This window comes from Furipterus horrens, unplaced genomic scaffold (genome assembly GCF_987537825.1).
Source record: "Furipterus horrens unplaced genomic scaffold, mFurHor1.1.pri manual_scaffold_11, whole genome shotgun sequence".
Classification (NCBI taxonomy): domain Eukaryota; kingdom Metazoa; phylum Chordata; class Mammalia; order Chiroptera; family Furipteridae; genus Furipterus; species Furipterus horrens.
In genome coordinates, this window is record NW_028327181.1 from 2,899,205 (window position 1) to 2,925,416 (window position 26,212).

The window sequence follows — 26,212 nt, forward strand, 5'->3', positions numbered from 1 at the left end:
GCACTGCGCTTCACGGTCTTTGTTTCTCATATTAATTGGTCGGAAAACATACTGTGGATCAGATTCGCCACTGTGTACTCAACAGTCCCCTGCCGTTGGTCATTTAAGTGATCATCATGGTCTCTCTGCAGGTGCTGCGTTAGTTACCCGTTGCTGCGTGACAAAACGCACCCAGACTTAGCCACTTCACCACAAACAGGATGTCACGGAGTGTCTGGGTGGCAGGAATCTGGGATGAGCTGAGCGGTTCTGGCTCTGGGCGTCATCTGAGGCTGCACTGGGGATGGCTGTGGGGAGGGCTTGGGTCCTTACTCTGCGCACTTCCTCACAGACTGCCTGATTGTTGTCACGGGAAGCCAGCCGGCCCCCCGAGAGCGAGTCCCGGGACAGAGGGAGCCTGCAAGACCGAAGCCTAATCCTGGGCACGGGGTGCCATCCCCCGCGCCTGGCACGGTGTAAGAGAGGGCCGCTCCAGGGCATGACTGCCAGGAGGCAGGCCACCATGGGGCCTTTCTGAGCTCTGACCGCGTCTCTGTCCCCCGCCTTTCTTCTTCGTTTTCAAGTCCTCCGTCTTTGATCTATTGTATAAAGACCTTTGTTGCAGGAGAAATTAGCCAGAGTCTATATACCGAGACATTCAAATGCTACTCCTCTGAAACTCTTTACATCTTACTTCCTGGAGAAAGAAAAGTCACCTTTATGGGTAAATAACTGGTTTCTGGAACTTTTCAGACATCCTGCCGTTGGACTGGTACTGGGTGAGAAATGAGGTCACGCACATCTTTCAAAGCTCACTTTTTTTTTGGCACAAGGAACACTAATTTTTTTTTTTTTTTAAAGAAACTAAGAACCAAGATGGCTATTATGTTTTTTTAAAAAACAGAGAAGTAGAAGTTTGGTGTGGACATGGAGAAATCAAAACCCCGTGTGTGGCCCGTGGGAACATAAAGTGGGGCAGCCGCTGTGTGAAACAGTCTGGCCGTTCCTCAGAAAGCTCAGGATATCAGCCCCGGCCAGGCGGTCTGGTTGGCTGGGAGCATCATCCTACAAACCACGGTTGCGGGTTTGATTCCGGGTCAGGGCACAGGCCTGGGTTGCAGATTCAGTCTCTGGCTGGGGTGCTTACAGGAGGCAACCGATTGACATTTCTCTCTCACATTGATGTCTCTCTCTCTCTCTCTCAAATCAATAAACATATCCTCGGGTGAGGATTAAAAGAAAAGTTAAAGCAATTCCCCTTCTGGATGCATATACCCGAAAGAACTGACAGCAGAGACTCAGATGTTTGCACATGAATCTTCCTAGCAGCATTGTCCACAGCGGCCGAAGGGTGGACACAGCCCAAATGTCCATGCAGATGAACAGAGAAACAAGATGTGATCCACACAATGGACTATTATTTGCCCTTTCCAGGGAGGAAATTCTGACACATGCTGCAATACGGGCGAAGCTTGAGGACAGGGAGGTGGAATAAGGCCAGTCACAAAGGGACAAGTACTGTATGATTCCACTTCTGTGAGGTCAAGTTCATAGAGACAGGAAGTTGAATGGCGGTCACCAGGGCCGGGGGAGGGGAAATGGGAGTTATTGCTTCATTAGCGCAGAGTTTCAGTTCTGAGGACGGGTGGCCACGTGTCCGTGTGTGTGAGGCCGCTGAACTGCGCACCTAAAATGGTTTCAGTGATAAGTCTTACGTTAGGTCTATTTGATCACAATAGCACACAAAGGCAGCAACTATGGGGACGGCTCTGGAGAGGGCTTGGCAACATCCAGTCACGCTGGGGACGTGACACCCTGACCTGGGGCGGCAGGAGGAAGGATTTTTAAACGACCGTAGTTGTGTAACACGGAATACTGGGCAGTTACGGGAAAAAACTGCTGCCACCAAAACAAATCAGCAAGGATACGTTTCAGAGACTTAATGTTGGTCCAAAAAAGTGAATAGCAGAATGCTTGTCTGTATCGTTTTTATTAAGTTTATGGATTTATTAAGTTTTGTAAGTTTATGGACCCTCTGGGGAGGGAAAAGGGTCACATGGTGCTTCGATTGTATGTGTGATGTTTATTCCTTAACCCAGTATGTAGAATACATGTTATATTCTCTCTCTCTCTCTCTTTTTTTTTTTTTTGGTATGACTGAAAGAGTTTATCAAACCCCACATGGGAACAAAAAATTTATAAAAACCCAAAATCCAAAACAGGCAAACCTCAAATCACAATAACCACGCTTCCGGCACTTTCCTCCTTTATAACACACCAAAATAATATCAACCTTAAATATAATTTAAAAAATACTGCTCTCTATTTTTATACCTTCTCCCACTCTCCAAAGCCAGGAACCGCATCTAAAACTTTTTTTTTGTTTGTTTTTTGTCTTCTTGATGACTGGTGCTTAGGTAACACTGGGCACTTAGGCATTAGCAGACGACGATGACAAGGGGGTGATGTCAGGCTGTGTGTCCTGAGGGGCCTGGCTGTTCCGCCTGCCGGCCCTGGGAGCCGTCCCTCCCCTGCTTGTCTGCAGCTGCACTGTGCATGCCACGGATGCCTCGCCCTCAGGTCACTGCACTTCCTCCCAGCTCTTCACACTGGAAAACGTTTATGACCGATCGTACTGCCTTGCCTCAGAGAGCAAGAATTCTAATCTCAAGGCTAGCAGATTTGAAGGCTCAGCTATGTGAAGGTTACGGACTTCTTCTTTTTTGAAGGGTGCTTTCCAAACAATTCCTGGGGTTGTGTAACAGGAGATTCATTTCTGGGTTAACAATGCTCCCATTGAGAGAGAAGCCCTGGCACATCCATATAGCGCCCTTGATTTGCCAGAGCCAAAACCTTAGTTAACCCACCGGTGTTACAGGAGCTGCACGTGTGCAGAGAAACTCAAATACAGTATCAGTCAGTCAGGAAAAAGGAAAAAATGTCCTCGTCTGCCCACGCATTAAATTGATAGGTCTGACACCTATGCAGGGATTTTCTGTTTCTTTTCTATTTCCAACCACTTGTACGAGCAACGTGAAGTTTTTGGAGCGGCAGCAAACAAGGTTTTTCTGCGGTTTGCCCTGTTTGACAAAGGAAGTGGTGTGAGACTCGAGTAGGCTGGAGGCGGAGAACAGGTTTGAGAGGAGTCATGAAAGAATGGGGCGGGGCTGAGCCGTGAGGAGCCTTGTTTGAGCTGAGTGTCCCGCACACAGGTGCCCCATGCAGAACGGCTTGTTCCTGGTGGGTGTGCTCGGCTCGGCCACTTCGCCCCTCTCCGTTCTGGGGCGCTCCCGCCCCCAAACTTTGTGGGGATGGGGAGGAACTTCTGGACATCTCTAGCCTGATAGGTGAGACTTTTCCGGAAATACAGCTACTATTTCCAATTTGGCAGCTCCATTTTTTTCCTGGAGAGAAAAGAAGAAAACAAAACAAAACTGAGCTAGTGCTCTGACCATAAATTTGACTTTCTACTTCCCCTTCCTCTTTTGTATGGCCTTTCCTCTTCAAAGCTACCTTTGTTTTCTTTAATTGATTTTTAGAGAGAGATGGAAACATTGATTTGTTGGTCCACTTATTTATGCATCACTGGTTGATTCTTGTATGTGCTCTGATTGGGAATTGAACCTGCAACCTTGGCCTAGAGGACAGTGCTCTAACCAACTGAGCGACCTGGCCAGGGCTCAAAGCCACCTCTTTTCATCAACTCGAACAAGTTCAAAGGAAGAACACTATTGAACTCTATGAAAACATTCACTTGCAGATAACAAAAAATGCTTCTCTAAGTTTCCTCATTCTTCAACAAATGTGTGCCCTTAGTCACGAGAGGCTAGGAGGAGAGAACGGGGAGCCCCGTCCAACGTACAGACGGACAACGCAGACCTCGCATCCTGCAGATGGCAAGGCAGGGGCATCGCGCCCTCCCACAAAGCGCCTCATGCCGCCAGGGAGCCGCCCCGGAATGCCTCGCCTGTGTTCAGTGCGAGTTAGCCACCAGCTCCGTGTGGCCTGGTGCCGGCATGGCAGACGCCAGCCTGGGCGCCAGGAGACCTGCCAGCTACTGGGTTTTGGAAACAAACAGAAACAAATGTCCTCCCGGGGCCTCAGTTTCTTTCTGTGTAAAATTAGGGGGCTGCAGCGGTTAAGCTCAGACTCAGGTTTCTTTCGGCGACTGTGGCAGATTCCAAAGCAGATGAGTTCCCAGGCTCCTGGGTCTTGAGAGACTTCCAGACAGCGGAGGAGACCGAGCAGTGACACTCCATAGGTGTCCCTCCTGAAAGAGCACAGGCTGGCCCACCCAAGTGTCCAGGCGTCTTCCTCTGAGTGGGCGCACAGGGCCGCGGGCACGGGTCTTGGCTCAGGATGCAGCCGTCCGGGCCCTCTGCCCGGTGCCCGAATGGGCCGAGCCCGGGCTCGTCCTTACTCGGGCCTCTGGCTTCTTCCAGGAATGGTGGCCGTTTCCCCCGTTCTGGTCCGTGACCTCTGCTCCGACGTCCCCTGCTCGGAGGGGGCCATCTTTTACTACTCTCTGAAAGAAAGTCTTCCCTCTTAACCTTTTTTTTTTTCTTTTAAGATTTTATTTTTAGAGAGAGGGGAAGGGAGAGAGAGAAACATGGATGTGAAAGAGAAACATCCATCGGTCGCCTCTCACGCCCCCAACCGGGGACCTGGCCTGCAACCCAGGCCTGTGCCCCGACCGGGAATCGAACTTACGGCCTTCCGGCCTCTCGCTTTGCAGGACGACACTCGACCAGCTGAGCCCCACAGACCGGGCGCCCTCTTGGCCTCTTACTTCAGCACGCATTTCCCTCTGACGTCGCCCGGTTTGTAACGCTTTTACTTGTCCGCTTCTCCTGTCCGTCTGTCAGCTCCACGGGGCAGGCGTCCTTTCTCTCTGGTTCGAAACCCAACGCCTGGTCCACGCGCGGGTCTCAATCGATATTTGTTAAGCGAAAGGCCTGGCAGTCCCATAGTTCCGGGGACCGTGAGGGCCCTCCCGGGGCCCCCGGGGGCCAGGCGGCAGTAGCCACTCCCGCCCTCTGCGCGCTTTCTCCGCACCCGGACTTCCTTGTCCTCGAGGAAGAGGCTCTATGACATCATGGCGCACGCCCTGTGCCTCAGTGACATCATCACCGCCACTCGCTCCGTCCCGAGCCCGTCCCAAGCCCCTTTCCCGTCCCTTAGAAGCCCCCAGCCTTTGCCGAGACCCGCCGGCGCCCGCGTCCCTCCGGGTGGTCGATGGGCTCCGCCCACCCTGCGATGACGTCACGCCGAGGGCTGGCGTCACGTGCCCCCCCGCGGGGGGCGGGCCTCGAGGGCGGCCCTTCCGGTCGGCGGAGGCAGGCGGCCCGAGCGGCGGCAGCGGCGGAGTCGGCGGGCGGCGGCCGGGACGCGGGGATGGCGGGCGCCGGGGGCGAAGCCCGGTTCGCAGGGCTGTCGCTGGTGCAGCTGAACGACCTGCTGGAGGACGACGGGCAGCTGGCGGAGATGGTGCAGAAGATGGAGGAGGTGAGCGGGGGCCGCGCCGGCGGAGGAGCCTCCCGCGGGCTGTGGGGGCCGCGGCGGGCGCGGGCTGCGGGGACCCGGGCGCGGGCCGCGCCGGGCTCGAGCGCCCCGAGACGGCGCTTGGGGGCCGAGGGGGACCGTGGTCGAGGGTGAGGGGCGGCAGACCGGACTGAGGGCGCCGAGGGCTCGCTCTGGGCAGAGATTTGGGGGGGCTCAGGGAGAAGGTTGAGGGACACAGGGAGATGGGGGCAGTTAGTGGGCTCTGAGCACAGGTTTTGAGGGGCTGAGTGAACTAGCTGGGTATGAGCTGTAGGAGAGAATCTGGGGGGTCCGGGGATGGGTTTGGGGGCCTGAGTGTCTGTAGCTGAGTCTGGGGTGCAGTTCTGAGATGGGCTTCAGGGTCGGGAAGGGATCTCGGAGGTAGGGGTGCCTTGAGGCCAGTACCACCGGCGAGGGGTCCGTGTATGAGGGGTCCCCGGAACCAGAGGGGCCCCCTGGGGTTTGTCCTCATCGGGAAACGGCCCTAACAGAGTTATCCCCGGGGCGTGGGTGGGCTGAGGGTGGTGGCAGGATCCTTTCTCCACGAGAGCTGCCTTCCGTCGGGGGAAGAGGGAATCGGGGGGAATTCTAGCAGAGGGTGGCTTTGCCTTACGGGGCGTGCTCCGCGCCCCCTCCCCAGGAGATGTCCTGGAGCTGACAGCCCACCCCCACCTCCTGGATGGCAGCGTTCCCGGGCTCCCCAGTGGCCAGTCACCCCTGTGCCTTTGCAGTGGGCGCTTCCTTCTCCCCGTCCCCAGCCTTTTGAACTGTCTCCAAACTTCTGATCCTGTGGGTCTGGGTCTGGGCCAGGCAGGTGGCCCCGGGCTGATCCCAGCTCTGCGGCCCACCTCCCACTCCTCCTCCTTTGTCTCTGAAGTCTGAGTCTTCCCACGCCGGCGGGCGTGCTGAGCCGGCCTCTCACCCAGGAGCCTGGGGCTGGGTGGGGGCTTTTGGCTTTCTTTCCGGAGAGGGATTTGTTCAGCCCCGAGCCAGCTCCCTTCAGAAGGGGGCTTGTCTGGAGGTTGCACATTCAGAATCCCTGGAAAACCCTCAACAGATCATTGTCCGGGGCTACAGAGAGGCCACTGTAGTAAGATGGTATCAGTCTTTCCATTAATACACCCCTTGTATTCACTGCCTTGTAAGTTGGCACACACAGCGTGGCTCTGAGATGCAATGTACCCCCTCTGGTCTCCATGTGGCTCTTTCCAGTTCACAGAGTAATAAGTGACAAAATCCATCTTTCTCGGCTGAATGAGAGTTTCATGTCTCCAAAGAAAGAAAATCTTTGCTCCGTTTCTCTGCCTTTCAGTTGCCGGGAGACCGTTTGTGGATTGCCAGCAGGCGACTTCCTAGTGTAATAGTAAAACGATAGGTATATTTGTCTCGTGTGGAACACAAGCGCTGCAGTTATATTGGTGGAACCTGAATAGAAATACGCTGCCTTTTAGCGGAGGGAAGATTGTGGAGGCCAGTGATTCTGCTGACGGGCTGTTAAGGGCCTCACTTGTTGCCGCTGCCGAAGACACTGGAGATTACTCTTCAAAGGGGAAGGCAAATTAATCTGGCAGGGTTCCTGGTGTGTGTGTGTGTGTGTGTGTGTGTGTGTAAGTAAAGGTGACCTTCATACCAGAGTATCCTATACAAATAAGGGGAACTGGCTGACTCCACTTGACTAATCCACATAGTTCAAGTTCATAACTTAGCCACGGCGTGTTGTTCAGGGTGCAGTGCTTTTAAATAAAACAAGGAAGCAACGCGAAGACCAGAATACCTTAGCCAGGCAGCTCACCCAGCCACGGTCACGCTTAGCCAATCCTGTCGCCCTTGTCACGTGCAGCGCGTTTCTGCAGGAACAGACGGGCGTACCGTGGCAACCGATGTCCCGGCCGCGGTTGTTCCGCCCGGCGGCTAGCGTCCCGGCGTCGGCCTCCCTGGGGGCGGTTGTGAGACAGGGTAGACGCAAACGCTTTGTGAACTGCCCGCCCTTGCCCAAAGGGAACGTCTGTGCTGCGGTGGGAATGCACATTCGGGCTCTGGACTCAGGCAGCCCGGCTGGCTTGGCCGCTTCCCAGCTGGGCGATGGCAGGGAGGCACGTCACCGCGCAAGCGCCTGCTGGAGAAGGATAACGGGACCATTTCTACCCCACGGAGCTGCCGCGTGGGTCACAGGAGATGGCGCCCGTTAGGCGCTTGCACGGCGGAGGGTCGGTGCGCAGCAGCGTGATTGCGGTCTTTAGTGCCCATTTGTGGGTCTCTTTAGAAAGCTCACGGGCAGCCGTTAGGAGCAGACCATCCTGGCAAGTTAACAGGGTCTAACGTCAAGAATTTTAAGTAAATTTTTGCTTGCCGTTCGCCTACGAGGCGTTTTACCTTTCTGTGGTTGAAAGGCTGAAGCGTCTTGGTAGGTGTAGCACCAGGCGGTACATGGACCGGGCCTTTTACAGCTCGGAAGCTCAACCTGAACCAAAGGCTTTTTTTTTTTTTTAAATTGGCAGAGGGGAGTGTTTTAAATTGCAGAGTAAGGCTTCTTCAGGCCCGAGGGGATGTTTTGTGGCCACTGGGAAGTGTGGCCGGGCTTTGAAGGCAGTCACTGTTCGGTTTAAATGCAGTGGGCACCCTGCCATACTGGGGTGTTCTAATTGGGGTGTGAGCTGTAGTGCCGCTCGGGGCGCTCACATCACGTCTGCGCTGTGGACACGCGCGTTTTCCCAGCCTGTGTGTTCCTCCTGCTCTGTCCTGTCCATCCGGCCGCTCGTCCCTGCCTCTTACGTTCTTCCCTTTTGCGTGGGGTGACGTTTCCTATGCACACATCTTTATTTTTATTTGAAGTTATTTTTACATGGCAGTGGAATGCGCCTCTCTGGGTCCACACTAACCCCGTCGGACGTGCAGGGCACTCCCTTAAAAGGGACCGTTGCTCAGGGGATGGGGCAGCGACAGTGGCCTGTGGGGTCGCTTCTCCCCAGGTGCTTCTCGGGGAAATGCTGATGGGTGGGTGCTAAGAATTCAAATCCGGGACCTCTCGTCCTGCGGCAGGTGAAAACGCCACACGCCACACGCCACACGCCGAGGGTCGGAAGCACGGACTGTGTGTGTGTGGAGAGCAGAGACTGGTCTGGAAGGAGCTGTTCCCTTCCCCCAGGTGTGTTCTGGGGGGCTGGGGGGGTGGGTGGCCCGGCTCCTGTGTGACTGTCACATGTGGCTCATTGAAACGGACTGACCCGGGAGGAACGTTGGGGCCGCCGGTGTGTAGGACCTGAGGTTTGAACTCTTCCCGCAGTTGCGGCCGGCGTTTGTTCCTGTCCTGTTGTAGGGCTTCCCCTGTTAGGGTTACATCGTCTCTTCCACGGACCTGTTCCTTTAACTCAAGTAAAAATTTACTCTGCCTGAGATGTCTTCTGAAATTTGATTTTTTAAAATTTTATCTTTTTTTACTTTTGTTTTTTAATCCTTACCCGAGGATATGTTTATTGATTTTAAAGAGAGAGGAAGAGGCAGAGAAAGAGAGAGACATCAATGTGAGAGAGAAACATGGATCAGTTGCTTCCCATAATGACCCCAACCAGGGATCGAACCCACAGCCTAGGCATGTGCCCCGACTGGGGATCGAACCCACAGCCTTTTGGTGGACAAGACGATGCTTCAACCCACTGAGCCACCAGCCAGGACTGAGTTTGTCTTTTTCTAAGCGAGTATCAGGAGAGTTATGTAACCTCATGTCAGCTCTAAACTCTGGGCTTCGGTCCCTCCCCTGTCAGGTTGGGTGGTAGCCCTGCCTACCTTTCAGGGTTCTTGTGTGGCCGAGGGGAACCTCAGGGGAGGATGGGACGTCCGTCGCCTAGAGGCAGCTATCAGCAGAGGCCACTCCATTTCTTTAGTGAGAGATTTTCAAAATTGTTTGACAGGCTTAGATGAAATCTGACCATTTATTTAATTGCTCCCCACTTCTGCATTGATGAGAAGTACAGTGGGGGTGGGAGAGGGCAGAACTGACCTCTGATGCCAGCGGTGTGGCCCTTCAGCCTCTCCAAGGTCAGGATCCTCGTTGAAAATAAAGGGGACAGTAAACAGCGACCTACCTCAGAGGGTTGTCACGGGGCTTCGATGAGATGCGTATGTGAGATGCTCCGCATGGTACCACGGCCCGGAGCGAGCACCCAGTAGATGCTTGTCATTACCTGTCATTGCTGAAGTGGAAAGGCCCAGTGTATTTGCTGCCATTTCAAGATTTGTTCCAGCCCCTCAGCTGGAGCGCGGCCGTGCCAGGCGTTGTAAAGACGGAGACGCGAAGGAGGCAGCGCCCCGGGTTGTACTTCGGGGCGGGACCCCAGTACCCCGCCCACCGTGTACAAGAGAGTGAGGGGGGCCGTCCTGCCGCCCAGCTGCCCTGGCCAGCGGCTCCCGGGGCCTTTGCGCCCTTCTGAGCACGGGCCCCGCCCTCGGGGCCGGCTGTTTCTCTCTCAGGAGGGTTGTGACAGGCGAGAGCCGGGGATCCGGAGGAAGAGGCCACGTGGGCGCAGGCACAGGACAGGAAAGCACGGGACAGGTTTTATGACTCGTGAGTTACCGTCCACTTTCACCAGATCGGACGTGCTCGCGAGGAGGGAAGGGAGCTCGCAGGGGCCGCGTGCCGGCTGTGGGCTCGGCGGCGGTTAGTTTGGCGGCGGCGAGTCTCCGTGACTTTGGAGCAGAGGAGCCCCATAGGAGGGTGGCCGGGCAGCCGCGTGGGCTGAGTTGGCACGGGGAGGTTCAGGGAGGCCAGGCGGGAGCGGGGTGCGGGGTGGAGGTGGGAGGCTTGGGTTCTGGAGGGGAGAGGCAGGCCAGCTGCGTGTCCCTGTGGAGTCGTCCCCTCCTGCCCACCCACCGGAGCCACCTTGGCAGCCCCGCCTCCCCTGCTCGCCTTGCCTCCTCAGTCACCCACACTTGGTCCCTTCGCCTCTTTGTGTGACCCTCCCATGGCACTGGCTACACGTTGCGTAAGTCCTTGTCCTTCCGAGTCCCAGCCTAGTTGGGGACGCGTCTGCTCTGTCCCTGCGCCCAGGATGTGCCCGGGGAGTGCTGCTGAGTGCGTGGCGGGGAGACAGCCGGGCCTCAGGTGGGAGTGAGCCGGAGAGGGGCCGCCGAGGCCGCGCCAGCCTGGCTGTGTGGGATGGACGGACGGACGGCGGGCGGGGGGAAGTGCCGTTCGGAGCTGGGGTGGCCAGAGTGGGGGGCCGCTTTCTTTAAGTGACTGTTGCAGTCAGGGGGAGTGTAAGTGTGAAAGGTCCCTGAGAGCCATCGGGGTGGGAGAAGGAGAGAGGGCCCCCTGAGGGCAGAGACAAACGCAGTGGCCTCCTGCACACAGGCCGACATCCTGTTCTACTGCTCGTGCTCCCTCAGTCGCTGGAAAGAGGAACCCGGGCTGTGTGAGTCCCGCGGGTCACGTGCGGTGTTGGGGGGGCTCCCGGGCTCAGCCAGCCTGGTGGTTTCTTTGGCTTTTAGTGCAGTATTTGCGGCAGGATGCTGCTACGGGGATGGTGGCCGGTGCGCGGCGCACGGGGCTGTTTGTGAGGACAGCCACCGCGGACTTCAGAACCCCGCCATCAGAGTCCTGGTGGTCTGCGTCCTTCCTCGGCTCTGGGGGTGTTCCGCATTCCTTCGTCATTCGGGAAAACTGCCTTTCCTGACGGTACAAAGACGGGAGCGTTCTCTGTGGGGTGTCTCCATCGGGAAGCGTGGAGTGGACAGGCCGAGGCAGCGTGGTTGTCTCCAGGCGACACTGCAGTCGTCGAGGGAAAGCTTTTAAAGCGATTCTCATGCAGTCGTGGGGAGCGTCCACTTCTGGGCCAGGAGGTTGACATGAAAAGCAGATATTGGAATAGTTTGTGTTGCTACAAGCAGTGGCCTGTATTTAATGTTCTTTCCAATCAGATCTCTTGTTCTCGCCAAGGTTAGCCGAGGGCACCTGGAGGCTGCACCCAGGTCCGTAGCCAGGGCTGGGTGGTGGAGGGACAGAGCCACTGGACAGCAGTCACAGCGCGCCGGCTGGGAGGCTGAGGGCACCTCTTCGCTCACCCAGCCTTGCACAGCAGCTGGGGGATGTGGGACGTGAAACAGCTAAGCCACGTGGCTTCCGTCCTTTGCGATGGTGTGAGACTCAGTGCCGGCACACACCCTAGCGGGAGGGAGACCCAGCCGGCCTTGGTGGGCGGGGCGACCCCAGGGAGCGTTTCCTGCAGATGACTCAGGAGCTGGGATTCAGAGGGTGAGTCACGCAGGTGAGGAGGGAGGGGGCTTCCGGGCAGGGGGTGGGCCGCAGGGAGAGCACGCACCCACGGGCCTGTTACAGACCTGGCTGCAGGGACAGGGACGGGAGGGGGCGGACCAGGCCGGAGAGGAAGGCACAGACCAGGTGGCCTCGTGCCTCCGGCAGGAGCTTGGGTTTGGCCGGCCAGTCAGAGGACCTGAGCTAGGGATGCAGTTTATAGCGATGATGCAGGCAGCCAGCGGGAGGACGGGTGGAGGGGGCAGACCAGAAGGCCAGCGGATTGGTGGCAAGGCTGAAAAACGACGGATAAAAAGGTCCTTGGGCGGCCCAGCGGCTGACTGGGACGGCTGCCACCGTGCGCACTGCACAGCGGGCCCGGCCTTGCACTCTGTTCCAGTAGCGCACTTGGTCATGTGGTGCGTCTGTCGGTGGCAGAGTTTTCGAGGGTGTGGGGAAGAACTGGTGGGGCTGATACCACCACCAGGAAATACATGATAGGAAAGCGGAGGTAAAATGTATACAAAGCTGCACAAAAGAGAGATCACCTAGTAAGCCTCGTGGTTAAGATAGGATAGGGTTGCTAGGAAGCTGGACACAAACTGACCTTCTGAAGTGTCAGTTTCCTCGTCTTTAAAATGGGACTGATACAGGCCTGGCCGGTAGCTCAGGTGGTTAGAGCGGTGCCCCGATGCACCACGATTGTGGGTTCAATCCCCGGTCAGGGCACATACGAGACTCAGCCAGTGATGCATAGATGAGTGAAACAACAAGTCAGTGTTTCACTCTGGCTGGCGTGGCTCCGTGGGTTGATCACCGGCCTGTGAACTGAAAGGTCACTGGTTCAATTCCCAGTCAGGGCACAGGCCTGGGTTGGGGGCCTGCGAGAAGTAACCGATCTCTTGCCCATGGATGTTTCTCTCCCGCCCTTCCCTTTTCTCTAAAAACAAAATAAATAAAATCTTTAAAAGCAAAGCAATGTTTCTTTCTCTCTCCCCTCTCCCATCCCCCCTCCCTCTCTCTCTCTCTCTCTCTCTAAAGTCAATAAATAAAGTGAAACGGGAGTATTATAATCTCCTCTTTCCGGGTTGTTACGCAGATTAAATGGGAATGCTTGTGAACTGTTGACACCGTGTGTGGCGATGCTTAGGGTCAGGTTTCCCTTAGAGCCCTCGCTCTGCGGATGTAAATGGGGGTCACGGTAATGGGGCTCCATGGTGGATCAGTTTAGGAAATGAGGGGTTCGGTGCAGGGCTTTGCTGGGTCTTGCTTTGTTCGGTTGGCACTGCCGGAGGGGCAGGGCGCAGAGGCCACAGCACTCCAGGGGCCGGGTCCCTGGGGCGCCCTTCAGCAAGCGCTGCCCCAGGGGAGAAGCGGGGCCACCTGCTTCCGTAGCCCACGGGCACGGGTTTGTCACAGGAGCTCCTGGATGTGCATAATGACCGTCTGGTGTCCCCCGTTTCTCTAATTAAGAAGACAGGAAAATATGTAGTATTTTTCATTTCTGATCCCAACTGATCAAACCTTTAAAAGGAACCTTTTTCTAACATGTTTATTGTAGAAAAAATTTAAATGCAGAAAACTGTAGAGAAAAAATGTATAATCACATGTAATTACCACCACCCAGCGATAAAGACTGTTCACAGACATTTTATACGTTTTCTTTCTGTTTTTCCCCACGGGATCATTCCGTGTATACAGTGTTCCGTTGGTTTTCTGTTACACTTGGCATTTTCTTATCAGAATATTCTGGACATTTTTTTTAATCAGAATATTCTTTGATGATATTTTTAACAGTCCCATGGTAAGATTATTTCATCCTGTGGTTATGTCTTAATTTATGTGACCATTCCCTTATTATTGGATATTCAGCTGCTCCTTTTGCTTTTATAGATTATATTCTATTAATATTGTTGAACATAAATCTAGTAAAATATCAACACTTAATTTTTTTGAGTGATTAAGTCTTAAGTATCCAGCCACTGCTTTTAGTTAGGACATCTAATATCCTGCATCAGATATAATTAGATGGGTTTGTTGGTTATGAAATTTAAGTAGAACGGCTGGTTCTCCTTTGATCAATCCCTTTATTTAGCCACAGACTTAAAAAAGTTCATTACTGAAATAGCATTTTCTCGTATTGAATAGGAGATGAATAATTTTAGTCATGTGAGAGTGAATTTTATCTGTTCAAATGAATTCTTGAGTCAGGTGTTGGAAACTTAATGTCATGATGCATTTTAAAAGTAAAAGCAAAATTGTCAGGAGATAGAGTCTTCAGGATACACCCAGGCTCCGTCTGGGTAGGTGTCTTCCTCTCTGCACCTGGGTAAAGACTATCCCAGGATGTTCGACCGTGGCTTCCTGTAACTTGTGGTGAAAGGCAGTGGAGGGAGGAAGGGGCCCGAGGCTCTTATTCACAAACGGACGCTTCGGCTGCTGGTCCCGGCCAGAAGCTTCTACTAAGAAGAGCAGAGTTGGGGAATTCTGAAAATTCTGTCTCCCGTGAGGCGGCTCTCTTGGAGGGCGGGGAGGAGGGACTGGGTTTTAAGGTGACCAGAGAAGCCATTGACTGGCCTCCCTGCACTTGCCTAGCGGGGTGGGGACTGGCCCTGGCCGTGCCCTTCCTGAAATGCTGGCATGGCGCCCCGTGGCCAGGACTGGCTGGCAGGCACTTCTGCTCCCACTGGGCAGCTGCGTCTCCGCCCGGAGTCAAACATGTTTGCTCCCAGACCTGGTCGTTCCGGTTTGATTGCAACAGCAATGAAATGCTCTTGGTCAGTGGTCTGTGGTGGCCACTGCGTCCCGAGTGCAGAGAGAAAAGCGTAAACCCCGGCTTCGTGAAGAGCCCAGGAGGTGGTGCGCCAGAGGAAAACGTGCTGGTGATAGGCACACCTGGGTTGGGGGAAACCGGAGTATTCCAGGAGGATTCTGCTCATCTTGCTTATCCAGTGTCTCTTAGTTCTTCTCATGAGAGGATGTGGTCTGGACGTAAAAACTTTGAGACTCGAGCTAGTGGACCCTTTCTCTTAAGAAAAGACCTTCGCCTTACAGGAAGAAGTGGGCAGATTTACTGCTTTAACCAAACTGCGCGGTTAGGCAGCAGCTAACTGGTTCTGACCACAGGGAGTGAGGGCCCTCTGGGGCTTCCCTGGCTCCCCTGCCGGGATTGGGGTTCGGTAGGACCAGGGCGGGGCCCAGTGGGAGGGACTCTCCCTGTAAGGAGACTGGGGACAAAGGCAGTCCCCACCTGACCAGTTCTGGTGCCCCATCCCACTTCTGCCCCTCCTCCAGCCGGAGCCCAGGTCTTAGGAGGCCAGTGATACTTCCCTAGTAAAATCTACAGCAAGGGACAGGTATCAGAACCGTCACACCTATCACATTTCTTTATTATTGACACCATAGCTACATATTGGGTTGGCCAAAGAGTTTGTTTAGTTTCTTCTATAGAATGGCTCTAGCAGCACTTAGTTTTAACTTCATTCAAAACAATTTTGTTAGACTGTATTGTGATAGTTGTCATATCAGCGTGCATTAAAAAAAGACATAAAAACTGGTGAATTTTTGTGCAGCCGTTCCATATTTAATATGGAAGAAGACACGCAGCGTTTTCGGTGTTTTATGCTTTATTATTTCAGGAAAGGTAAACACGCAGCTGAACCGCAAATAAAAGACCTGTGCAGTGTGTGGAGAAGGTGCTGTGACTGATCGAACGTGTCAAAGGTGGTCTGCAAAGTCCCTGGCACTACTGACATTTTGGCAAAATAATTCTGTGCTGTGGGGCTGTCTTATGCGTTGGAAGGTGTTTAGCAGCCCCCTGGGTAGGGACCCACTAGAAGCCAATAGCAGGAGACAGCCAACATACTCAAAATAGCCAGACCAATAAAGTTATGGGTGAAAATGAAAAATGTGTCTTTTATGGAAAAAACATATAGACTTTTTGGCCAACCCAATGCATCCATGAAGGGGGAGAGCTTGGGTTGTTTTCTCCGAATCTTAGGAAATAAGTCTTCTGGGAAGAAACAAGGAAAACACCTGGTGTGTTGTTCTGCCCGAAGCAGAAGGTCCCAGACTGGGAGTCCCCTGGCCCGCTGGGTCCTCTCCGGTGCCCGGCCCTCTGCCTGTGTGCGGTCCCTTGCCCCGGCAGTGAGTCACCTGCTGATTTACGACGTGAGGACCCCCCCACCCCCCGCGTGGAGCAGCAGTCCAGCCTGCACCCCCAGGCAGCCGGTTCTGCCGCAGCCAGAAGGATTTCTGGGTCTTCGTCAGAAACCGCAGGTCCCATCCACCCGGTGTGCGCGCTCTGCTGCGTGGGCGGTCCTGGTGGAAGATTGGATGAGCAGCTGGTACATTTCTTTCCTGCCGCCTTGGGGGTGGCTTCACACAGCCCACGAGGTGGTTGTATTTTAGGGCAATTTCATCACATTCTGCATTTTTCTGCATTTTGTATTTGCAGACCTTTAATTTTGCTAACTTGTTAAACAGTCCAACTCCGCAGCAGTAAGGTTTTTTCATTAAAACTCACAGAATACTTGGCTGGAACTAAGCACGTGGGCTGTGCCTGTGGCCCCCGCAGCCCCAGGGCCTTAGCCTCGCAGCACAGCCTGCCCGGGGGAGCCTGCCTTCATCGACGGCCACCATGACACACGTCTGTCACCACGGAACGGAGGGCGCCCGTTCAAGGCCAAACTCATGTTCCACGTGACTTTGGAGAAGTTGACCCTGAAATAATGGGTGAGCTAGGGCAAGTGCAGAACAATGAGAGGGGGTGAGGCCAACCAGCTAGGCGCTTTGTCCCCTAATCCGTAAGCTTGCTGTGATCCCAGGCTTAATGCAGCCCAAGACTTTCTTCCGGCAGAGCAGAGTGGAAGCCGTGATTTGTTTCCTCTTCATCTTGTGTTGCAGAGGACTTTCCATTTAACCAGCTGTACCTGGGGAGGAAAATGGCACCGTCAGAAGGAACCAGTGTTTCTCTGAGAAGGGCCTGGCTGGGGGCGGCAGAGCCCTGGAGGGGCCGGGGCTGCCCCACTGACCGCAGGCAGCGGTCAGCCCAGGGCGTCCACGGCAGGCCGAGCGGAAGTGTCCCCTCTGGTCATGGACACTTCGAGCATCAGAGAAATGAGTCACTGCAACGGACTGAAACCCACAAAGAATAAAACTCCATTCCTAATGATACACCCCCAAAAGCTGGTTGGCTATTTTTAGAGGTTGCCTGACCATTAACTTGGTCTTCTAAACGTGGGTTAAAAAGAGGAGGGATGGGCGGAATCAAACATTTATCCTGCTTTTCCTGCAGAAACGATTTCGGGTACTGAAACAGGAGGCAGAAAACTCTTTATGGAAGAATTCAAGCCCACACCTGCAGAAGATGAAATTAAAGAATTATTGTTAATTTTAGGAAGTGTGATTATGGCACTGTGGTTCGAACCATGCTTCTCAGCCATGGCAGGTGCGGGTCACAGTTTCCAGGGCTGAGTGGTGTGGCGTCTGAGCTCCCGTCCCAGCCCTTCAGGGGAGAGTGGGCGGTGCAGACGGAGCAGCACCGGGAGCCGCTGGCTGCTGGCCCGGGGAGGAGGGCGCCCTGGCACACGTTCTGCGTCCCCTGGGCTGGGCGTCCTGTTGGGAACGCGCTCAGACGGAACTGAAGCGGGAGGAGCCTGGGTTGTACACGGTGGGGAGCAGCTTTTCTGGCACCGTTTATACCTGAAGCCCTTTGAGACAGAATGTCTCGCGCTCGGTGTCCTGGCCCCGGGGACGCTCCAGCGCTTGTGACTTTGGTGGTCTCCTAAACCTCCCTAAGATTGCCCTTCCTCCTTCCTGAGCAAAGTGCGGACAGGTGTGCCCCACCCCCTGAGAGGGTGGTCACGTGGAGGTCGTGCGTGAAGAGCAGGTGGCCTTGGCGCAAGGCTGAGCATGCAGTGGGTGCTCCGGAACCGTCGGCCGGGCCGCTGGAACGTGGGTGTTTTCTCTCCCCAGCAGCGACCTTGCCCAGCTCTCCCCAGCCACATGTGTTGTCTGTCCCCCTCTTCCTTCTGGGCCTTTTGTCTGCAGAGCAAATGCAGCCTGTGTCGGGGTGGCGGCCGCCGAGCCGGGTGAACGCCGCCCCCGCAGTTGGCCCGTGGGTGCGGTGGTGGCGAGGACCAGCGGCGTCCTGCCTGCGCCTCCCTGGAGCGGGGCACGTGGAGGCGCGTTGTGGGTGTTTCTTGAGCAAACGAACGAGAACGAACCGCTGCGTCTGACCGTGTCGTGCCTGCTGGAGCTTTAGCCGAGGTGCGGAAGGTGGTGGTTCTCCAAACACGTGTACGTCGTGGTGGCGTTGAGGCCGTCCTCACCCGAGCGGCCTCTCCCGTTCTGCACTGCCGTCCGAGGGCAGGGCTGGATGTCCCCGGCGAGCGCGGGGCTGCAGGAAGCCAGCGCCGGCCCCGGGCATCGCCGCCACGCATGTGCCTCTGCGTGTGGGCCGCCTCTGCTGTCCTGGGGAGTTCGCTTAGGGCGGCCACTGACGGCATCTGAGCCTCTCCCTTTCCTGTTCCCTTCCCAGCCGTTGTCCCTGCCGTGTCCAGCAGGGTGTCGCATAGGAGTGCACATGGTGTCCCAGTCAGCAGCTGGGGGTTTTAATGATGAGCATCCATCTTTGATGTTATTGTTTAGCAATTTATGGTAAACATTTAAAGAAGATAATCTTCAGCCCTTACCCGTATGGCTCAGTGGGCTGGGCATTTTCCTGCAAACAGAAAGGTCGCGGAGTTGATTCCAGGTCAGGGCACACGTCTGGGCTGCAGGCCAGGCCCCCGGCTGGGGGCGATGCTTCTCGCCCTCTGTCTCCCTCCCTCTCCCTCCTTCCCTGGGTCTCTGACTTCACGTGGCTGCCTCTGGGTCTGTCTGCTTATAAGGCCTTCAGATATTCCAGGAGGATCTCCTGATCTCAGACCCTTAACTTAATCGCATCCACAAGGACCCTTTTCTACATAAGGTCACGTTCCCAAGTTTCAGGCGTGAGAACGTGGACACATCTTTTCGGGGCAGCACCATTCAGCCCACTACAAGCACACTGTCACTCCCAGGAGAGGGGCCGCTCCATCGGGAGCTGCTGTGATTCTGTCTCCTTTGTCTCCTGTTCACTTCCGTCTCCACTGCCTGCCCTCCCTGAGACAGCACATACGATGCCTCAACACCCCCCCCCCTTTAAATCTTATTTATTGATTTGAGGCGGGGGAGGGAGAGAAAAGCATCAATTTGTTGTTCCACATGTTGATACATTCATTGGTTGCTTCCTTTATGTGCCCTGACCAGGGATCGAACCCGCAGCATTGACGTGTTGGGATGATGCTCTAACCATCTGAGCTGCCCGGCCGGGGTTGGATGGGGTGGCATGTGAGTTCTGCCCTAGTAAGGCCATGCCTCGGGGGCGCCCGGCCATCACATGGGTGGGACGGCGTGCAACTCCGTGGGGGGCTGTGGGGTGGGGGATGTCCCCCATGTTTTCATCCTAAGCCATGCAACCCTGCTGCCCAGGGTTACTGGATTCTGAGCATTTAAAGGATTGACTGCACCATCAAGAATTTCCACGTATTTGTTGAAATCCACCCACCTTACTCAATGACGTCATTCACTTGACTGTGACGAGGACATTACAGCGCCGGGGGGGCGGGGGGAGTGAGGGACTGCTCTGCGCACAGCAGGGTTTTAGTTTGGAAATGGGGCTGTTTGCCGCCACGGTGTCTAAAAGGTACAATCCCAATCAGAGCTGGAGGAGCCAGACTGGCCGGCTGGAGCCAGAGTTTCCCGATGCAGAGGCATCTGCTTTGGAAAACACCACCGTGTCCGCAGGTGTCCTTCCCGTCCCCAAGGGTCTCATTTGTAACTATTGCGTGTGCCACTCGCGGAGGAGTTAATGTCTGTTTTCTGTTTGACCACCTTTATTTCCTGCCCCACTCGCCCAACCCAAATAAGTAGACAAATAACGCCTTGTGCATCTGAGGTCAGAGTGCACCCTGCGCGACTCGGTCGTCCTTTGCTGATGTGGGCATCCCGAGGGGAGGGCTCGTGCCGTTCCTGTCTGGACATGTCTGTATAAAATACCTTGTTTTCTTTTCTAAAACAAAGGCACCTTGTTTCCCTAGAGCCTCTGCCCTCTGGCGCTTACTCATACCAAACAGGCTTTTTTAATGGAAAAGAATTTTTCTGTAAATTTGTACACACTTTTCATAGTAAATCAAGCACCTAAACACAAGCAGAGGGGAAAGTAGAAAGGTCACGCAGGCCAAGGTCACCATCACTGACGGCGAAGGCCTGCCAGATGCGCTGATCGGGGCAGAAGTCGTGCCGAGGTGGGCGCTGCCCTCCTACGTCTCATTTTTCTCCAGTTATGAGCAGAAAGGGAAACTGAAGTGAAACTGAGCACGCTGATAAGAATGTGTCCTCACCACAGAGAGAGTATTTCCTGAAAAGATTCCTCTCTGGTTAAAGAGGAGGATCGTGAGAACCATCAAAGGCTGGCGACGCTGTTCTCAGTTTCAGACGGCTGCTGGCTCCGCGCAGTGGCTCCCAGGACGCGGCGGCCTCGTCCCGAGTCTCAGACCCGCTGAGCAGACCCGTCGCGGGCGTCGAGGCCAGAGTCACCGGCGTGGGCGGTGCGGGTCGGGCTGTGTGTCGCCCAGAGCAGCTGCCACGTGGGCCTTTCTGAGCGGTGTGTGCTGTCCCCCAGGCCAGCCCCCGGCTCACCTGCCCCACCAGCTCACCTGTGCTGGTCGCTTCCTCCCCCGTTCCCCGTCAGGAGCCGTGGAAGGAACACGGAGGAGGAAAGCGTCTCAGCAGCAGAGGTGTGCTCGGGGCCGGGGGCTGGAAAAGCTTTGGAGATGCTTAAAAGCAGAAGCCCCACCGGCTCTCACACACGTCCCTGGAGAGGGCTGGGCTGTGGTCTGGGCGGCCACTTAGAATTTGCTGATCTTTTTTTACGTAAACACACGAATAGACAAAGGATCTGAAGAAGCGCAGCTAGCCCGGTGGCCCCGGTCGGGTCCTGCTTGGCCTCTGTTGCTGGCTGGAGGCCTTGCCTTCATCTTCATGCAGGCGAACTGCCTTTGGAGCTTCCTTGTGGGACCCTCTGCTGGGACTTGCTAGTGCGTGGAGAGGTGATTCCGACCTGACCAGACCCTGTGAGAACCAGAGGCACCTGCACATGAGTTTTATGGCCGAACTGTGAGGCGGTAGTGCTTAGGGAAGCCTGGAACGAACACCCAGGCCTGGGCCTCCGGTTGCTCTGAGCACCGGAGGTGTGATCGGCGGCTCTGTGCCCCGCAGGTGACTGTGACATACAGCTGACAGTGTAAAGGAGCATGAACACCAGGCAGCCCTGTGCCCAGCCTTGGGGGCGCGCGCCCTCACAGTGCTGCCTCCGCCTGAGGCTTCCGGGGAGAGCACCCTTCTGGAATTACCCTCCCGTCCAGGGTGGGACACCCCGCTCCCTGGGCTCAGTCTCAAAGGGCTTTATTAAGGGAGCCCATCTGTTGTGTAAATGGTTTGGGGTATTTATTACGCAACAGACTCAGCTTTTTTTGTTTTTTTACTCCACATTTTGCTTCCCACCTTATCTGCCAGACCTGGCCTCGAGTTATGGCTTCGGGGGCCTGGGGGGGCCTGTCTGAGTCATTCCGTAGACCCCTGCTGCGGGGTGGCGGGGGCTAGGGGCGTGGCCCCTGGGGTGGGCGTGGCCTCCTGGGGTGGGGCGTGGCCCCTGGGGTGGGCGTGGCCTCGGGCGTGGCCTGCGTGTTCCTATTCCTGCAGGGGAGACGGGGCGGAGCGCAAGAGAGCAGAGTAAATGCTAATTGCGATTAGTGGCGGGCAAGAGCTGGGTGCTGTGACCCAGGGCGGCTGCTCCCTTGGACGGGAGCCTCCGAGGACGAGGCGGGGTGGGTAGGGTGGGGCTCGCTCTCCAGGTGCCCCGGCCCGTGGCACCAGGCCAGCCCCGGCCTCGGAGGCCAGGTCCGCGTCCGCTGACTGTTCGCTGGAGGAGAGGAGCGCGCCCGTCCCTCTCGGTTCCGGCGGTCAGAGCGCGGCCTGGGCGCAGGAGCCGTCCGACTGTGGCCTTGAACCCCTGCCCGCCGCCAGATGAGACCAGCGGGAGGAAGACGGCCCGGCGGGTGTTCAGAGCTGAGACTCTGGGCGACAGCAGGGTCACGTGCCGTCGTGAGAAGCAGGAGAGGGCGGTCGTGCGCGCCCTTCACCAGCGCCCCCAGAGGTGACGCCCACGCTCACAGGCAGGAGGCGGGCTCCCGGGCACTGGGGCCGGGGACGGCAGGGTGTCACCGCCAGCACCCTGCAGCTGCCCCCTCGGAGCCCCGCTCCGCCTCCGTTTCTGCGTCCTGTCACTGAAGAAGGTCGCGGACGGGAATCAGCCTGTGACCTCCGAGCTGGCTTCCTCGCTCAGCCTCACATGTGTCGCCACGCGTGTCAGTAGTTCTCGGTCGCGGCTGAGTGGCGTCCCGCGGTGTGCAGCGGCACCCTTAGTCCCCGCGTTCACCTGCCGAGGACACCTCGAGCTCTTGCTTCCAGCGCGGGGCGGTGACGGGTGAGGCCGGGGCCGCGGGGGGCCGCGGGGACACAGGTCCCACCGCTCTGGGGCAGGTGCCCAGGGCGGGGTCCGGGCGGCGGCAAGTGCAGTGTTGGAGGACGTGCTTCCCTGCTTCCCAGAGCGGCTGTCCGGGGCTCACTCATTTCTGTTCGGCCTTTGAAACGCTCAGCAGCAGAAGGGAAGGCCCGGGACACAGCGTGTGGTGGAAGCTGGGGGTGCAGAGGGAGCCCCCTGCTGCCCCCCCTCACAGGAGGCTTTCCCAGCCCCCAGTTCTCCTCGCTGGCAGCAGCCGGCTGCACCGGTTTCCTGGTGTTGGGCCAGGGGCTTCGTTTTCTCCCTTTGTCCTAGATTCGCTCTAAGCTGTGCCCACGCTTTAGGGTCGGCGCCCGTTCACCTGTGTGTGGGAGAGTGTATGTCCGCGAGGGGCCCGCTGGGCGGCCGGGGCCTCCAGCTGCAGGCGCGGGTCCGCGGGCCTCCTCTTGGTTCTCTTACGTCCCTGAGTTGTGCGTGTGTGCATGTGTGTGCATGCGTGTGCATGTGCCCATGTGTGCGCCTCTGCACACGAGCCGCTGAGTGTGCTGGGAGCCTCCGGTTGGCATGGCTTGAGGGGGGCCGTGGAGGCAGCGCAGCCAGGCTGGCTCTGCCCTCGGACTGGGGAGAGGAAGGAAGTAGCTGTGCAGGTAGACTGGTGGGGACGGAAGACCCGCAGGGCCGCCCGAGATGCCGGGCACAGGTTGAGGGGACCCGAAGGGAAACCTGGGCAAAGCGCGGGGACCGTGCACTGCTGAGCCTCAGGGCTGGTGAGCCAGGTCACGTGGGGTGGGCTGTCCCAGAGAAGCCCTCAGCCGTGCGTGTGTGGACAGGAAGCAGCAGGAGCAGCAGGGGCCACTTGCTCCGTGTTTGCTTTCTTGTCCCAGTGTCCTTCTTGCCCACTTTTGTCATCTTCCATTCTCCCCTCACCCCTGAGGGCCAGGCGGGTGGCTTCACCTCCCAGATGACCCTCACGCTGGGAGAACAGAGTGAAACCCCTGTGGGGCAGGTGACCCCCTCCCCCCCGCGTGGGGTCTGGCTCCGGCTGGAGGAGCTGCAGGGGGCGTGAGTGGGAGCAGAGCAGGCTCCCTGCACAGCCACCTTCCCCCACCCCACCCGGTCCCCAGGCTTCGTGCTGGTCTCTAAGCCTGACCGCTGCTAACCCTGAGTTGACATTATGCCAGCTGGTCCGCCTCTGGGATAAGTGACTCACTTCCACGGGAGCAGGGAAACTGGCTGTGAAAAAAATCTAGCCCGAAATCTTTCCAGCCGTTCACCCCTGTGCATGGTAAGGAGTTCCGGTCACAGTGCCACCAGCGAAGCGCACTGGTCACCAGACGAGCTCACTGGCAAGGAGGTGGCTTTGCTCTTTAAGAACTGGAAGCTGCATCCAGGCTAGAAATCAGAGGGGCTGGGGTCGTGGGAGCGCTGCCCGGCCCGGGGCCCCAGCGCACTGGAAGCAGCTGGGGGTCCTGGGGGCGGGGGACCGAGCACGCTGGGGCTCTCATCGTCCTCTCCTCTCTGTTCCTCGCAGACCCAGAATGTTCAGCTGAACAAAGAAATGACGCTGGCCAGCAACCGGAGCCTGGCGGAGGGGAACCTCCTGCTGCAGCCCCGGCTGGACGCGCTGAAGGCGAGGCTGACCCAGAAGTACCAGGAGCTGCAGGCGCTCTTTGAAGCCTACCAGCTCAAGAAGGCCAAATTAGGTAACTTCCCTCGGGCGGTCTTTCCAGCAGGGCTGAGGGAAGCGCACGTGTTCAAGCGGCTGGCGTCCCAGGAAAGCGCTGTTCTTACGGAAAACAGCGAGTCAAGCCCGTGAGTCCTGCCACGGGAGGCACGGATGACCCGGGGGGCTGTCTCCAGTCTCCTCCTTCCCCACGCAGCACGGAAACGGGCAGGTTTCTGACGCGTGACCTCCGACCACGTGGTGTCCTGTGCAGCTAGGCCCTCAGAGGTGACGGGACACCTGGTTTTAGCCTCACGCTGCAGGGTGCAGCCCTGTGGAGCGAAGGAGGCATTGCGTGTGAGCCCCGAGCAGCTCGGGTGGGTTTCAGGGAGGCAGGTTAGGAGGTTAAAAACTGTCCCCTTAATGGGGTCACAGTGGCGTCTCAGAGTGGCGTCCCCTTGCTGCCTCGGGTCACAACGGGGAATGTGAATTGGTGAAACCTCCTTGGGAGAGCCGCGCGGCCGCACCTACAGAGCGGGAGGCGCGCGCTCTGACTCTGCGCCCTGCCCCTCAACCCCCACCCCCAGCACGTCCCCCGCGGATGTGGCTGTTGACGTCTGTGTGCAGATTCACCAGCCAGGCTTTGTCTGTGATAGTAGCCGGACGCGGGGGCCGTCGGAGTGCCCACTGTGGAATGGTGGGCGCACAGCGGTGACAGCCAGGAAGTGCGGGTCACGCAGGAGGAGCAGGACTCTGGTGGTGGCGGCAGCGCGAGGCTGCCGGGGGTCACGGGAGTGTCCCCAGAGATCCTGGGGGTGGCAGGGGTTAGGCTCATGTCAGTCAGGTCCTGCGGGTCGTACGTGCACGCCAGGTACCAGGGCACAGGGACGGTGTCACAGCCCACTGGCAGCCCTCTGGGGACAGGCGGGGACCCTGGGCTGGGCTCTGGTGTGAGAGGCACCTCGCGGTGGGGGGCTCTCGAGGGGATCCAGTTTCCCTGTGGCTCGAGTGCTCTCTGTTGGAGGGGACGTGGGAGGGGGCAGGGAGGGGGCGCTGAGGTTTCGGGGCGGGCGGGAGGGCGCCCTGCTCACGCCACCCCCACTTCTGCAGACAGCCAGCCCAGCAGCGCTTCCCTGGAGACCCTGCTGGCCCTGCTTCAGGCCGAAGGAGCCAAGACTGAGGAGGACACCGAGGTAAAGCCAGCAGGGTCCCCGCCCGGTGCCTCCGGGGAGGCAGGTGCCCCTGGGTCTGGGGGAGCAGCGGGGCGTCTGGGTCTCAAGTGAGGGGTGCACGCCACACTGACTCAGCGAGGGTCCCACGGGTGCTGGTGGATGGGCCGCCACCTGCTCCGGGTCAGCGGGTGGGCACCGCGCGGGCCGCAGCCAGCCGAGCACTCAGCCTTGCTGAGGGTGGGCACGCAGGCGGGGACAGGTGTGGCTGTGGCCACGCCAGGGGGCGCAGTCTGTGATCGGCCTGCGGGCACCAGCCGGTCCCTGTGCTCCCGACCCCGTGGGTCAGGACGCAGCCAGTTGGGGGCACAGGCAGGAGTCAGGAGAGGGGTCTGCGCCGGCGCGGAGGGTCTGCAGTGCGAGCTGCCGGAGGGGAGGGGGCTGGCGTCTGCTGGGGGGGCTGGGCCGGGCCTGTAACTGGGGTCTCCTCTTCTTCCAGAACATGGCGGAGAAGTTTCTCGACGGAGAGCTTCCTCTAGACGCCTTCATCGACGCGTACCCGAGCCAGCGGAAGCTGGCCCACACGCGGAGGGTCAAGGTCGAGAAGCTGCAGGAGATGGTGCTGAAGGGGCAGAGACTCACGCAGGCCCCGGCCCTGCCACCGCCCAGGGTGCCCGAGCCTGTGCCCGCCGCCCCCCTGCCCTACGCCAGCCCAGAGGCCAGCGGACCGCCCTCCGTGCTGCCCCGGCGCATCCCCCCCCCAGTGCCCGCAGGACGCTTAGCCACGCCGTTCACCACCGCCATGGGCCCGCCCCTGCCGCCCCGCGTGGGCCTCTCCCCCCAGCAAGGATTCCCTGCGCAGTTCGTGTCGCAGTACCCGCCACCTCTCCCCCAGAGGCCCCCCCCTCGGCTGCCCCACCAGCCAGGCTTCATCCTGCAGTGAGGGGCCCTTGCCGGGGAGACCCCCGCCCTGCCGCCGGCCTGCGGGCCCCCACGTGCAGGGCGGC

The 26,212-nt window shown here is 57.6% G+C and overlaps 1 protein-coding gene across 1 annotated transcript; it reads left to right on the top strand.

The window, feature by feature from the left end:
* The first annotated feature begins 5,340 nt into the window (after positions 1-5,340).
* Positions 5,341-26,212, top strand: VPS37B (VPS37B subunit of ESCRT-I). Its single transcript, XM_090291768.1, has 4 exons — positions 5,341-5,484; positions 23,905-24,076; positions 25,147-25,229; positions 25,705-26,212. The coding sequence occupies exons 1-4, from the start codon at positions 5,374-5,376 to the stop codon at positions 26,146-26,148; spliced, it is 810 nt and encodes a 269-aa protein (XP_090147894.1). The 5' UTR covers positions 5,341-5,373; the 3' UTR covers positions 26,149-26,212.